Below are 16,475 nucleotides of genomic sequence, written 5' to 3'. Positions count from 1 at the left end.
CACATCTCAGTGTATTTTGTTAGAAAAAAAAAGTGACTTGTTGGAATGTGGCACAGCAAGGCATTATCAGTATAATAAAAGAAGTGTCTATCTTGTGAACAAACTCGTGCGGACACATAAGCAAGGACTACTGAAATTCTGCCATGTGCAGGTCAGGATGCTGTGTTTTAGATACTGCAAGATAGCAACATCTTTTACAAGGATTTAATTAAACCTGTATTCCACTAATCATCTTTCACACCTGGTGTTAATATAAGGAGATTAAAGTAACATCAAGTCTTTTTACTGCCAGTGATAGAATTATGAATTGATGTGCTAACTGCCATATAGAGTAATTCCTAGTCTAGAAGGGGAAAAAAAAATGTCATGCAGCAGCTATTCAGTTTGAGATGTAAGGATAATTTATATGTAGACATGGCATTAATATGTAGAAGAAATAAACCTATTCCTTAATAGAGGACACAGGAGAATGAACACTGACCTAAGAGACTGGGGAATGGGGAAAAGGAGGAAGCAGCGAATTTAACACGTGGAATTACTTGCCTGGAAGCTAAACAGATTAGCTGGAAACTTTCACTCACTTGGTTAAGGCATTAAGAATGCAAATATTTTGTAAGGATAAGATTATGAGAATAACTTGAATTAATAAAGGTGATACTCCTCTCGTACTGAGCTTACTTGACAAATGCACAGCTGCAGCTGTTGAGGTGCACAAGCTATACTTAGTAATAAGAACCTAACTGCACTGTATACATGTAATTCAACTTTGCTATTGCTAGGTTCTGATTTAAGAATTGCTCAGAAAATCCTGGACTGATATAAATTATAATCCACCAGGACTGTCATAGTAAAGGAGTCCACAAGCATACATTTTTGACTATGCTTAAGGAGTTACAAAAGTGCTAGAACCTCACTGCAGTTACTTCAGTTCTTCCTCCCTACCCTAGGTTCACAAACAAGTGAAGAAACAAAAAGATTAAAAGCCACCTTCACATACCAGTTATCATTTCCCCTCCATGATGGCCAGATTTCAGAAATCCAAAGACTGTTTTGGATTGATAGGCACAATCCACACAAGCTTGTACAGCCTGCTGAAGTACCACGTTGACGGGACCTGGTCCAAAGTGATCTGGAAGCTGCTGAACCTTCTTCTTATCCAGGTGAGGCCCAGAATTTCCATGCTTGTTGACATAAACACACACTGAAAAAGAACAAGCCATACTTATACTTCTGCTTTCTTCACAGCTGACGCACACAGAATAGACACGTTTCACGTGCTAGAATTGCATTGTTTCTTAAGTCTCAAATTCACTCCCCTAACCTCTAAAGCCTTTCCATACCTTGCTAATGTACAAAGCCTACACAGCCTGTGCTCTTCTTTCAACTCATCTCTATTCACACACTAGTCCCAGTGAAGCAAGAACTACTGGTACATGCTCTGAACTACCAAAAATCTATTCTAAAATGCTGTCCTTACTGTGTTACCGCCCTCTTTTTTCTCATATTTGAGAAGGTACAACAATCAGAACCCTATGGCATATTCCTGCTATGGATGCCCATTCTGAAGCACCCACACAGCATTAACAATGTGTATGCATAATGGGCAGTATACCTGTTATCTTCAGCAACCACGCATGTACAATCTCCACACTACAGCTTGGCTTGCACTGCTAAACAAAAGAGCAATACTTACCTGGAAACTGTGCAAAGTGGTTTAAAGCTTATCATGAAAGCAATCAAATAGGACTATTGAAAACATTTTTTACAGAGACAATGAAAAACTGTCCTTCAAAAGAAACAAGAAGGCAGAAAATATGGGGAAAAGCTGTAACTGAAGGGGTTTTCTTTCTTCTTTTTGGTCTTGACTAGCACATGACCAGGAACACACCCAAGACATTAGTATAGCTTAAATTTGTGGTGATTAAGCAGATAATCTAAGTGATACATAATACAAAAGACTGCTGCATTTTCTCAGCTACAGTTCCATTTTGGATTGGTTAAATACATAGATTTTTTAAATGAAGCATTTCTATGAAGAGCTTCAATGATTTGGTACCTTCACGCCTACCTGCTTAGTCTCTGATGTCTGTAAATTGGAGGAAGCTTCTTTGCATGAATAAACAAAGATACAAATCGCCAAAAAGAGCTTTCATGACATCTTCTGTCTGACCTCAATAACAGCTGACTCCTGAAAGGTTTATTTTCCTAGGAAACACATAGGTATTTTCCCCTCATCCATCATTGAAGTTGGGATGGAGAAGAGCCTGACAACTTCTATTGTAAAAACAGTTTTTAAATGTCAAAAGTATCCCAAACAGAATTAACATAATGTATGGGCTCCTTTTAGAAAGATCTGAGATTTCAATTGACAAGCTACAAATTGTTTCATTACAGAGTTACAAGCCCTTCAACAGGTTAGCTCATTAAGTAGCTTATTTTAATTTTGTCAACACTTTTTAAGATATATTTGGTTACATTTCCTCTTAAGTTTTCTTGTTTTAAAAGAAGGGAGGTGTTTCCCTCGATTGCTTCTACTTGGTTTAAATGGACTTGCTTTTTTAATAGAACACTGAAGAGAGACAAAATCCCCATTTTGTGTTATTAAAGTCAAGTGTGCATGAAAGCAGAATTTCATATGAGCTTTTAGCTACATCTAATCCCATTTCATACATCAGGGAATGCGACAGATATGAAACAATTGTACAGTTTCCTCCTTCAGACTAAGCAAAACTGCCAGGTTTAGCAGATGTGTCTGCACAAAGTCTCTGTGCCTCAGCACTTGTTATAATGCAGGCATCAAAATACCAGCTCTACAAAGTAATACTGGCACCTGCACACATCTTTACAGAAAAAAAAACCAAACCCAAAAACCATGGTAGGTGAGTAATGATTTACAGGAGTAAGTATGCAGCACATTTCCATATGAAGACACTACTAATTTTCTTGAAATGGAAGTCATTTCACACTAAAAACGTCATTAATTTTTTTCCCTTACCTGTGGATATAACTGCTGCAGTTGCACCAGACAAACTAATTCCATCTTTAAGTATCTGCGTAGTGCCACTGTCCCCATCAGGAGAAGAAAGAGGTGGTTCAGGAGTCAGTTGCTCTGGTAAGACTTTTTTCTGTTTTGAGAAAAAAACAACAAAGTCGAAGTATTTAATGTTTTTTAAGTAGCATGCAAAACCTTTCTGCTATCATTTATCATACTACTGAGAGTGTGTAGTTCCTTATTACAGAAGTACTACATGGAGATGATGAAGTCTGGGAAAGGATGGTCAGAAACTGCCTGCATTTACAGCAACGTAGTGGAAGACAAATGACTTTGAAAAGAACACACTTGTAGTTGAAAAGGATCAGGAGAGCCATGAGCTATATACAATCAATTCATGACCCTTCCAAATTTTAGGAATCACAGAAGAGGTGTTTGGATTACTTTCCTGCACACACTCTTCCCATCACCTGTGTTTATCACAATTCCAATACATTATTTGGGCTGTATATACATTGTCATATCGATTCTGACTCAAATTTAACTGCCAGCTTCACAGAGCATTTAGATTTTCCCTGAGCTTGTTACAAACAAGGTTTAAATTCTTACATAAACGCTTTCAGGAAGCGGTGCTCTATGCAAGGTATCAAATAAACAAATAGTTACTGTTATAATTCAGTCACTTGAAATTGAAAAACTCTTTTCTTTCCCAAGCCAACCTTATTTGCAGCCTATCATATACCAGACTGACAGATTTTGTAGCGCAAAGATGCAGAAATCAGTCACTGTCTTATCTCCCAGCTGAGAAAAAGAAATGTTGCAGTTTAGTTTGGGCTGGGGTTTAAAAAAGAGGCGTATGCTGAAAAGGAACTAGTGATGTGTTGTGGGGAAAAAAAAAAAAAAGGAAATAAAAGAAGCAATTAATTGGCAAAACATTCTTCACCTCCTCCTTCACCATTTATTCTTGCACAAGAACATATTATTACATCCTCATTTTCTACCCTGAACAACAACAAAAAAATAGGAATAGAAGAGATTAGCCAATGTGGTCAAAGTGGTCTTTTCATGTGAAAAGAGTTTATAACTCACACTGATCTACAGTGAAGAGAAAAATCTGCCAAGTTGTCAGGGAAAGCTTCAATTTAGAAGTGTAATGGACGGATAAGAAGGATATTTACTAAATAATACATTAACAAATCACTTAGTAAGCAATCAAAATATACATCTTCCAAAGAGCAGTAGAGCTTAACTTCTCCACAACACCTACTAAGAACTGTAGTTCTTTCCTAAAGTCTGTCACACGGTAAAGAAAATTTCTATGCTCTTTACAGTTCCAAGAAAGTAGGTTTGGAAAGAGAAATTATTTGACAACACAGCACTGGGTGGGATCACCACAAACATAAGAGAGAGACTGCCAAGGTTTGGCACTGCTGTGAATGAGTTGAGGTGGAAAGGGTCAAACTCTGAAGCAGTGATGTATTACTTGTCAAAGACTGCCTATGCATCTTAACACTGGGAAACAGAAAGGTCTCCATCCTTAACACAGAGAACAACAATGCAGTTAGGAAGTTAGAGCTTTTGATCTGAAGCCTGGCATTCCTGAAGCCTTTCTGCTGAAGGGACTCTCCAGGGGACCAGTTGTCTGTTGTCATGCTGCAAAAGGCCAGCAGTTGAGTTGAGAGGAAAAAGGAGGGAACGGGAGAAATGTAGCATGAAAACAAAATGTAAACACTACGCTGTAAGTCAGAAGAACTGTCTACCCTTCACATGAACACATAAGTGTGGTGAGGCTAGCCAGCCATTTCTTACCTTCTCCTCCAGAACAAGGGAAGAGCATATTTTAGGAATACAGCAATGTTATGCTTGCTCAGCTGAGGTTCTCACTTTGTAATCCCAAAGCGACAAGCAGCACACAGCAATCCAACAGCCAGGTTATGTCAGGAAGCAGGCTGTGCTCCCAGCTGGGCTCACCATATTTGCCCCTGCCCACCTTTACCTGCTGGTCTTGCCAGCTGGGAGGGCACAGCAGTAACATGTGTGCACAGAACTCAGCACACAGGCTGGCACCTCACCACCCTTCACTGACACTGCTTTTGTAGAGTCACATTTAGGGCTGCAACCTACAGTCAGACCAAGGCCCCTTCTTGAGAAATGCATATTAAGCAGTTGGTCTGGAAGGAATTCTTTGCATTGCTCTGCAAAGCGTACTTTCAAAGGTGATGGAATAAATTTAAAGAGATTTTTTCAATATGACAAGAGTAAAAAGAAAAAAAAAGCAGCGCACACTGGGGGGTACGAATGGGGAATAAGACTTGACATGCTTTTTATCCTTGTGGAGAAGCTTAGGAAACATTTAAGCAAGGGAGAAAATGACAACAGCTTAACATTCCTAGCTGTATAATAAAAATTAATACCTGCACAGTGATAAACACTGCAGAGTAACAAGCTTAAAAAGGCAAGGAGTCCCAGCCTGCCTCTTTACTGTGAGATTTAAGAAGTCAAACAAATCTCTATCTCATCAAGCACCAGACTGATCTCCCTAAACACACAGGTTTTGAAGTAGCACAAACCCAGTTCACATCTGGAAGACAACCACACAGGCTAAAAAGGCTTTTTTGTTGTTGTTGTTTCTCTTAAAACAATCAAACAACTGCATTCAAATATCTAAGTGCATATCACTAACACTATATTTGTGTGCATGCTGTGTGTCACTCTATATCATACATACCCAGTATGCACAGAACTCCCACTAAGCAATTTCTCCTCTCTTCACCCTTACAGTATTAGGTACATCACTGCAAAGAAGAGTGCAGATATGTGTAATATCTTGGCAACCTTACCACATACTTACCACATACCACATAGCAATAACAGCTTTCCATGGCTTCTCTAAAGGAGGCCAGTTGTAAAGTTCTCAGTGCAAAAGTTACAGTAGTAACATGCCACGTTAGATAGGTGCCTCAAACTCAAGATACTACAAAGTCTAATGCAAATGACTGGTCCTACAGAGGAAATCAAATGCATGTGAAGGTAGCTTAGATTCCCTTCCTGATCACAAGAACTACCCAAAGTAACCCCCAATCCCAAGCAAAGCCCCATACCTCACACAGACCAGGTGCCAAGTGCAGTGCTCTTGAGAGGACATTTCCCACCACCCAGCATTTAAAGCCCAGAAGCCTCTTCTAAAGGTGAGATGCCTGCAACTATCTTCCAGCCTTTTTCACAAGAGACAGAGGAGCACAAAACCCTCACACAAAATGCACATCCTGCCATAGCCGAGTATCTCCTTAAGATAAGAAAATGTGTTCAAATGATCTCCTTTAAAGCCCCTAAGCCTTATGGAAAACAGCCAACCTATGATCTCAGTCTGTGTGGGAGCAGCTTTCACCTCTGTAACCTGCACCTCCCTGTGGTTTCAGACAAGCAGGAGTTAAAGCTGGAGCCCACCTGCCCCAGCAGCCTACTGGTCTGCATGCCCAACTGGGATGGACAGGCAGCAGAAGACTGTTCCTTACCCTGCAGCCACCATTGCAACCAAAATAATCACCTCTTTTCATCCTAAAGCCTCTTAGGTGTGCTCTAATACCACACTTCACTAGTGCTTCACACTGACCAATACTAAAGGGCAAAGTCATACTCATGCCATTACTTCATCCCCTCCTGTGCACCACAAGCAATTTCCTACAAGCCCACAGTGACCCAGACTGGAGGAAAGAAGAAAAACAAAACTTCAACATTTGAAAATCAGGGTGTGTGTGGATGGCTGACCACCATCCATATCTCAGGCTCAGCTCTGAAGGGAGCAAGGCACGATGCCTTTCAGGCTCACACCTGAGGAAATGCATCACCTGAAAACAAGCGTCTCGGTTCATGCAAGATCTCCTGGATGAGGGAGTATCCCAAAGATTAGTTTGTCAAATCCTGCTGCATGCTTACAATGCCTAAACTTCTCACCAAAATCCTCACTGTTCCTAATCTTTTTGCTCTTGTTGTTCAACATGAGAGGAAAAAAAATGAAAAGCATGCATATGCCACAGTAATAAAATAACCCAGACTAAAAAGCCTAAAGGTTTCCCCCTAGTTTTTGGGATGTTACTGGAAACAGCTACTCCAGAACAGTATTTTTCAATACCAACAACACATCCATAATTTAATCTAGATCAGGACTCCTGTACTGGAATAAGAGAATCCCAGAAGTTTATCCTGAGATATTCTATAATAACTATTCTAAATGTTTTGTTGTAATCAACTTCTGAACACAGCAGAGCCCTGAAGGCTGAAGAGAAGCCAGAAAATGGATTAAAATAATAATAATAATAATAATCTCACTACAAAATTTTTGCAATATAAAGTAAAGTAGTAGATAAGGACTGACCTTTTTTCCAGGTTTTAAACTTTTTTTCCTTGTTTTAAGATTCTCAGTATGAGAGGTGCTTTTGGTCAGGGGAATATTTTTAGGAGACCTGCCCTTCTTGGGAACTGTAGACTGTCCAGGGGGTTTGCCCCGACCTGGTTTCCTGCCCCGCTGCGCTGGTACTGGAGCAGATTTCTGTGGAGACTGCATTGAACGCCGGGTCACTTTGGAAGGGGAAGATTGGATTTTTGCACTGCTCTTTGTAATGGAAACTGAGGAAAAACAAAAACAAAAGGGAAGGGGGGGAAAACCTCAAAATGAACGATGGAAAGCAACTTTTCTAATAAAGGCTTAAAAAAAAAAAAAGTGTAGTGCACAATTTACATTGTAAAATAAATATTACTTGGATATTTTGAACCCCAGTGGTTGGCATGAAACTATGTATTTTCATTAAAGCCAAAGAGAGAATTCTTTATGCCCATTATTTTAAAGGGACCTTCCTAAGGGGGGGGAGGAGGGGGGGAGGGAAGAAAAAGAAAAAAAGAAAAAAGAAAAGAAACCATTCAAATAAAAATAAAAAAGAATTAATTCACTCACCTTATGAATGCTTCCCATGATTTTCATGATCACAAGATAAAGTACCATTCATCAAGAAGGCCATCATAATACTTCACAAGGTATACAGCCCATAATGCATCCACTCTCCCCCCGGCACAGTTCTCACAATTACAAGACATGCCAACTACTTCTAGCAAGCTACAAACCAATTCTGAGCAATGAAGAAGTCATCCAATTAAGAGGAGAAATTGATGACAGGCAAAGTATCATTCATCAGCATCTGTCTGAGACGTCAATTTAGAAAGTTCACATAACTGTACTCAGATTTTCACACTTGGAACAGATTTGATATATATATATTTTAATTATGTTTTAATTTTGGAAGCAAAAATAAAATGTCATTTTTATTTCATCTTAACATTGGAGTGGTTCTCTGTTGATTCTTCCATCCCAATAAAAATCTGATCCACTACATACAACATGTGTCTGCATTATAATCTGATGAGAAGCTGCAAATTGTAATCAGATTTCATTGAACAAAACTCCTTAGTCTTCTGCCATTTCCACCCATCTCCCTTCACTGAAGCACTAACGATGATTTTACTGTAATGATTCCTCTAACAACAGACTGATTAAAACACCAGGAGGATGTCAAATGGAAGATATCCTCAATGAGAAGACGTCCTGCACCACACTACTTATGGCAAACACAAAGCAATGACCAGGTCCACAAAGAACTACATTCTGTTTCTTGGACTGAGCGATGATGGACAGACAGATGCAGAAGCAGCTGAAGGAGAGGTAAGAAGAAGATTAAAATGGGAGTTTTTGTGATGGTAAACCACCCTTGTTATGAGAAGCATGGGAAAGGAACAGGAGAAAATACAGACTTGGCACTTAACTTAGTTGGTTTTCTAGTACCATGCTGTCTTTACCACTTGCTTTTTGCAGCTTGCTGATACAGGAAAAACTCCATGATCCACACTAACTATAAGGACTATGAGCTTAATGTGACATGATGCAGAAGTACTACAAGTTAGGGTTCAAGTGGGCTTTGTGTGAGTCCCCAGTGCCCGATCCAAAGGAGTACTGCGATCTAAAACTGGAACACAGGGGGCTTCTAAGTACTTGGTTTCTTGGGTTTTCATGAATTTAAAGTAATCCTTCCCCTACAATATTAGTGCAATGATACTTTCTTGTAAGCAAATAAAACCCAAAGATACATCTGAAATGAGATTTTGAGAATATACTCAGTGATTAAGCAATGGTTTTAACACGTAGCTGTGTGAGTGACAGTCACCTGAACAGTTCAGTACCTACCTTTGCAACTGTTATTTTGGCTCTGAATTTTCATTCAAGTTAATTGTTATGAAGTATTCACAGTAAAAAATATAGCAGTAAGAATGAATTACACACTCCAAGCAGACTCTCATGAAACACAAGATCTACTGACATTCATTTTTGAAGCTGCAGGACCGCTTACAAACACTGTGATTTGTCTGATTCGATTTCTAATCTAATATTCCTAAATGGCAGTTCAGAACCATTTTTTTTTTTTTCACTATGACCGGTTGCAATCCTAATACATTAAATACAGACATTACACCCCTAGGTACCTTAGAAGGAACACCTTCTCAATGTGGAACATAATCACTTTCCTATACCAAAACGTATTTTCATAGGCAATGATGGCTTAAAATAAGCTGAAGAGAATTTTATTAAACTGTTAGCAAAACACTACTCTCATGTCTCTGATGTGCCGAGTGACAACCTGCATTAACCAGTACTTCTGGAAAAGCAGAACAGTATCGACTACATGCTGTACTACACAATACTACATATTACACGTTATGCTTACACGAATGCAAAATACAGTTGTTTTTATTTATTCATGCTACACAACTAGGTGTTAAACTATAGCGAACTTGTAATTGTTGGTTCACATATTCCTTGCGCCCCTGCTGAAATCTAGCAAATGTATTTCTATTCCTTCATAGTAAATACAGCATATGTTAAATACAGAGATAATTACAATGTCAACAGGTCCTACAAGCACGGGTATGAGTTTTGATATTTTGAGCAATCCCTGCTCCCCTCCTGAAGGATATTTACAGACAAAGACTAACAATGCAAACAGTTTAACCACTTCAGGCCGCCCTCTTGAAATACACACAGAAAGTATTCTTAGCACAGCATCTTCCTACCTGCATACGCCAAAGGACCAAATATTAGCAGCGTTAACCATTGGGGGGGGGTCAGGTCCCATTTGATATTTTTTTCTTCTAACTAAAGCTGAAGCTGCTTTTTTCAGCACGCAGGACTACAACAAAGCCCATGCTGCCTGGGCAGCCTCCCTGAGATAGCAGCAAATGAGGAGGCAGCTATTTGCATTTGTTGATTTAAGAGAGGAGGGGGGCAGCGGGAGACTGCTAAAGTAATTCACATATTGTCTGCAGGCTGTATTGACAGTGATCATCAGTCACCTGCTCATGCTTCCTTCACCCCAGCCTTCAGAGGGAGACCAAAGGTTATGCTGGGTCAGAGGATCTAGAGGGAAATGAAAAGACATGCAAAAGCTAGTTGCCAACCCACTGCATCTGCAGACCAAGTTATCCCCACTAGACCACATGTTCCAAAAACTAAGATGTTTTAATAGTCTCATGAGAACTTGTTAAAATATATCAATGAAAAGAATAGAGAGAAAAAGTGCCAAGCTCTGCTTGCAATTACTGCACTATTTAGCTGGGATATTTACAACAGAAAAAAAAAGCACATTTGCCTTTTCAGGATACTGCTTTGCATCACAATAGTCTTCTCATTTGCACAAACAAAATAAAGCATTTGTTTCATGCTGCTCTTCTACAAAAATATCAACTGCTCAAGTTTCAAGAGTTTGATGCATCCCATGGCATTCTTTCCCAAGTCTCTTATTTATATCCAGAAACCATACTGGTGTCCTCAATAACCAGAGATCATAAACATCTTTTAACATAGTAATATTAACAACTAAACACAGTTTTCAAAGGCCACAAGAGTACTTGTTATTTTGTCAAGCTAGCAAAGGCTATAGTTGGGTACACTCATGCAATACTCAAAGAACTCTCAAAACTTCAGTAACTGCTCTTTCAAAATTACCATTTTATTGTCCAAAACAATTCCTGTGAGAATCCGGCGCCTATAAACTTTGTATCCTATGCATTTAAGAGAATACCTCAAAACCAATAACCTTAAAATGTATTACCACTATTCAGTCCAGTTTTGCACAAGCAGATCCACTGGAGTCAACCAAGTTTACTTCCATGAAATGGATATGAAGGATTAGATTTTACACTAGAGCCAATTCCTGCTTGTAGAAGCAAAAACAAAACAAAACAAAACAACCAACAAAAACAACTCACAAGGCACATGCAGGACTGCAAAACTGGACTCCATAATGTTATCCTTCATGTCCTTTGGATGGAATAAGTCAGATATGTAAGACAAGTGTGAAATCCAAAGCTACGGAACAGCTCCAGCACTTGAGAAGGGATGGAACAGATGACAGCTCTCATGCAATTCTAATTATTAAATTCCCTCAAATAATCCATAGCAACAGTTTCACTCTAGCTCTTTAACTCACACCAAGGAAAAAAAAAAATCTTCCAATTTGTAATATTAACATTTCAAATCTACTGTTCAGTGAGTGTCAGAGAGCAGCAATTACATGAAAAGAAGAAAGAAAACTGAAGCAAAATTGCATGAAGGAAGGTAGGAACCCATTTTTCCTATATGTGTGAGAACAGCATTTATACCTCACGTGAAGCTGCCTACTAGGACAGTAAAAACAGTAATTCAGAGTTTAGATCATCATTTCTGTCAAGACAGGAGTTATTTTGTTTGTAATACAATATAGTTCACATGCCTGAGAATGAAGCAGAACGTTCTACTGAGAATGCAAAAGCCTGGCCCACTCTCATCTGCAGATTAATAAAACTGAGGCAAAGAGATTTAGCAACTTAGCCTAAATCCATGGGAGAATTCCACGGCGGAAGTAATGGAAAGCTACTTGAATTCTAGCCCTGAATTTTAACTATAAAATTAGCATTCTTTAATACACCGCGTATTTATTGTGATAGCTTTGACAAACTGAGAAAGGAGGTGGAAAAGATTAGCAGGTTTTCAAAACAACTTACTGCTAAGCATTACTATAATGTATGTGCTCACATCTCAGTTGAAGAAGAAGAGAGTCGCATGAAAGTATGTGTAATACACTCTGTTTCTATCCATTATTTATATTTCTGCCAGTATTTTAAATAGAAGAAAAAAAAAAGTGTTTTTTGCTATCTTCTCTGGACAATCTTTGCCTTCTGCAGTCCTGAAAGGCGAAATGGAGGACAATAAGCAATATGAGATAGAACTGAGGCAAAGTGTTTCTTTCCCTCTGACTTCCCTTAACAGTACTGCAGAACTCTTGCTTCATCACCTCCATCCTCAGGCACAGCCCAGGTCTCCCCTGTTGTCTGATATTCTTAATATAGCTTATTTATACTAACACAGATTCAGAAAATATCCACCCAATCCAATTCACTAGCCAGGTAACACAACCACTGATGCTGCTAGCATTCACAAGGCCTTGATGTGAGGTCTTGATTTGCGCCACAGGACAAGTAAGCAGGGAGGAAGATTGGCCTGGATAAACAGGTATCCTGCAACTTGGGCAGAAAGAAAATATACGACCTTTGGAAGCAACATCTGACTTCACAGGGAGTTTGCTGCAGCTCACATCTCAGTGAGAAAACAAGAAAAGCTCCACTAGAGTGGATGGCAACCAGTTAGACAACAAAGGAACCTTTTTCAAGCATGTCAACAGTAGAAGGAGGTAAACTGAAAGCATGGGGCTAATACTTGAAGCAGATGTTCACCTAATAAGTGAGGGTAAGGAAAAGGTAGAGGCATTTAATGACTTTTTTAAATCATAGTATTTAATAGCAATCACAGATCATAGGGTGCCTGGTCCACAGTGTTTGAGGACCCCAGCTCAGGGAGCAGTGACTTTTGATCTATGGTCGCCAAAATGGTAAGGGAACAGCTGTTACCAGCTCTGTGTTCCTAAGTCCATGGAGTCTACTGAGATTCAGCCCAGAGTAATGAAGGAGTATGCAGACATTATAGCTGGACCTCCCTCAACAATTTACCAAAGGTTATGGGACTCTCAGGAGGTTCCTGCTGACTAGAAGACACTAAACTGGAAGGTGCATTTGACTGCCTGGAGGGATGAGGATCTAGACACATTGTTCACAAAGCTCAACAAAGGTAAGCATCACATGCTGCACCTGGGACAGCATAATGCCAGTCACAGGCACAGGTGGGAGGATAGTGGCTGAGGAGCAGCCAACAAGAAAGGACATGGGGGCCCTGGTGACAGCAGCTCAGCATCAACCAGCAGTGCATCCTGAGCACAGCCGGGCAGCCAAAGGAGGTCATGTTCCTGCTATAATACTGTTGGTGTGGCTTCACATCAAGCATCATGAGCAGCTCTGGGCTCCACAACACAAAAAAGACATTAAGGTGCATGGAGACATCCAAAGGAGGCAACAAAGCTGGTAACAGGGCTGAAGGGATGTTCTGTGAGAGGCTGAGGGTACAGGGAAGAGGAGGCCAAGAGGTACCTCACTGTTCCCTGCAGTGCCCTGATGAAGGGAGGCAGAGGGAGGTGCTGGGCTCTGCTCCCAGGAGCTCACAGCAGAAGGGGAACAGCACAGAGCTGCCAGGAAAGGGTCAGACTGGACATTAGGAAAGTTTTCTTTACCATGAGGGTGGTCAGACACTGGAAGAGGCTTCCTGGAGAGGCAGTTGATGCCCTGTGCCTGGCAGTGTTCATGGGGTATTTATACAAAGCCCTCAGTAACACGCTCTAACTTCTGGTTAGCCCTGACATGGTCAGGAGTTGGACCTGGTAGTCTCTGAAGGTTCCTTCCAGCTGAACTGTTCTATTCTAAGAGCAGATTTAAAAAAAAAAATAAAATAATTCCATGTAACAGGAAAAAAAATCAGATGTGCCTGGAGCACTTGCAGTTTGAAAGAGAATTACAGTTACCTCATAAGTGTGTTAAGATGGTGACAAAACCAGTCTTACAATAAGGTCACACCTTTGGGAGAGGTAAAACCTTTATTTTTAAGTAAATGATTTCTGCCCTGTAGCAGCAGCATCCAGACCCTGCTGCATGATGCCAAGAAACATTAATACCAAATAAGCGAGAGAATGTGGCAAATCAGATTTTAGCCTGAAGCACTGCAGAATTCTTCATCTACAGTTCTGAAGACAGCATATATCTACCTACTGTATGCCTAACTTCTGTGACCTGCTCACAGAAAGAAGCCAGCTGCACTGAGAGTAACATGAAATCTCCAGAAGTATGAGACTGTGCAAATTCAACATGTTTCTTTCTATAATGAAACTTAAGGATTACTATACTTATTTATTTATTTATTGCTACTTTAAACAACACAGTTGTTTCATAGATATTACTGTAGTGCTCTCTGAGGTCATTTCAATGCTTCCTGTATAGAGCAGTACTGCAGTTTACAATGATGTTGCACATTTGTGAACAATGCAGCTGAAAATACAGTTATTGTGACATCATTTCATTTCATTCATCATTACATTTCATTTGGCTCAGAAAAACAGATGATAGAAAAACATGCAAAAGGTACCAGACTTTAAAAAGCCTTTTCGAAGTATATCAAAAGCAGAAGTTACATGGAACCAAAGAGATGATCAAATTTCAGAAAAAATGCAGAAGGTAACACTAAAGCAACAAGATCAACTGTTCTTTTTGTCTTTGTGTTTGCTCCAAGGAAGCTGACATCAGTTCCTTTATCAGAACCCTTCTTCACAAGGATTTCAAACAAGCTCATGACACAAAGTACCAGTAGCAGAGGTCAGGAATCAGAGATGAAACAAAGAGCAGAGCTGGCTGGGCAGACAGCCCATTGAAGTTTTAAGGATAAAAAGTGGTATGTCCAAACTAATACTATGAAGTTTGTCTTCAAAACTGCTTCGGGTCCAGAGGCATTAAGGTACCTAAGATGATGCCAGTCCCCCAGGCAGAAACGTTATGGACAAGACACGTGGTATGTGTACTGGACAAGTTGTTAAAAACTACGGTACAGGAACCAAGGTAGTGAACACAAAGATAAACACAATGTATTGATGGAGAACTGAACACAGCTTTTGTAGAGTAAAGTCACATCTCATAAATCCATTAGAATTTTATTATTATTATTATTATTAATTAATCAGTAGGCAATCAAATGACTGAAAGTCAGTTGACGTAGTCTGTGGGCTTGCATTTGACAAGATCTCACATAATAGTCTCTTAACTAACAAACTTAACTAACAATGGATATGAGAGAAGACCTTCATGGCCCTTCCTAAAGAATTTACTGGAAAATATTAAGCAGTGACCGGGAACAAATAGACATATCCAAAGTCAAGAGGTCTCTAGAGAAATCCTGATGACATTCCTGCTTGGTCTTGTGCATTTTATCTGTATATGATTTACAACAGGAGTGAAGCATACAATGGCAACCAATGCAAAACAGTTCTTTGAGTAAAGAAAGACCTTGCTAAACTGAGCTGCTGCTCAGCAGGTGAGGAAGTAAAAGATGAAATTCAGTTTCAAGCAATTAAAAATAATCGAGCTTCTGCAAACAGCGAAGCATTACAGAAGAAACATCTTGGAATTAAAATAAATATTTCTATGGCAGTATTAATTCATTGCTCAGTACAATGAGAATCCCAAATGCAATTGTAAAAGGAACAGAAAACAAAACAGAAACCAGAACAATGCCTTTAAGTCTTAGACATCCTCGCACACTTTTGGCTCTAGTAGCTCAAAATGGCAGAGCTGAGATGAAAACAATACAGAATAACAAAGGTGAACAGAAGAATTAAACTCATCCTAGAGCAAGGTACAAGAAAACAGAACAGGATTTTGTAAGTTTGCAGTAGATACTGTTTGGAGGACACAGAAAAAAAACACATGACCGATAGTAGAAGTTAGGGAATGAGTATTCACCCACTCTTCCTGTACAAGAACTAAAAGTACAAGAAGCTGTTTCAGTACAAGAACTAAAAGACACAAAAGTGAAACTACCAGACTACCAGCAAGGCAAAAGTCATCCCCTCTTGCAGGAAACTCCCTTCTATGGGATGCTCAAGGTGCTACAAGTTCATATGGCTCCAAAACACAACTGAACAAAATGATCAAACTCTGCCTAGCCATACTCAGCATAAAGGCATTATCTGGGGCTTGGGTTCTACCGGCTTCTAGACTGCCAGATACTAGGAATACTTCTGAAAACCTCTCTCCTGCATGCTTACGCTTTTCTTCAGCTATCTGCTTTGAGCCACTACCAGAAAAAGCCTCACAGATCAGTTAGTCCTTCACATTCATCCAGCAGACACTATCATGTCATAGTTCACACTCGTGCTCCTGTGCAAAAAGTCATCATAAAAGCACTTATGTGACATGGAATAACACAAGCTGCTGCATCCTTAAAATACTAACCTTGGGCTAGCAGGTCAAC

The 16,475-nt window shown here is 39.7% G+C and overlaps 1 protein-coding gene across 1 annotated transcript in view; it reads right to left on the bottom strand.

Moving 5' to 3' along the window:
- SCML2 (Scm polycomb group protein like 2) overlaps positions 1-16,475 on the bottom strand; it is a 65,888-nt gene that overhangs the window by 13,642 nt on the left and 35,771 nt on the right. The window contains exons 8-10 of the mRNA XM_032442346.1: positions 7,368-7,618; positions 2,996-3,125; positions 993-1,201 (exon numbers count right to left, since the gene is read on the bottom strand). Coding sequence (XP_032298237.1) covers positions 993-1,201; positions 2,996-3,125; positions 7,368-7,618 — 590 coding nt within the window. The remainder of the gene's footprint in view (positions 1-992; positions 1,202-2,995; positions 3,126-7,367; positions 7,619-16,475) is intronic.

The sequence above is a fragment of the Coturnix japonica genome, chromosome 1 (genome assembly GCF_001577835.2).
Source record: "Coturnix japonica isolate 7356 chromosome 1, Coturnix japonica 2.1, whole genome shotgun sequence".
NCBI lineage: Eukaryota > Metazoa > Chordata > Aves > Galliformes > Phasianidae > Coturnix > Coturnix japonica.
This window is presented reverse-complemented; position numbering and strand designations above follow the sequence as displayed.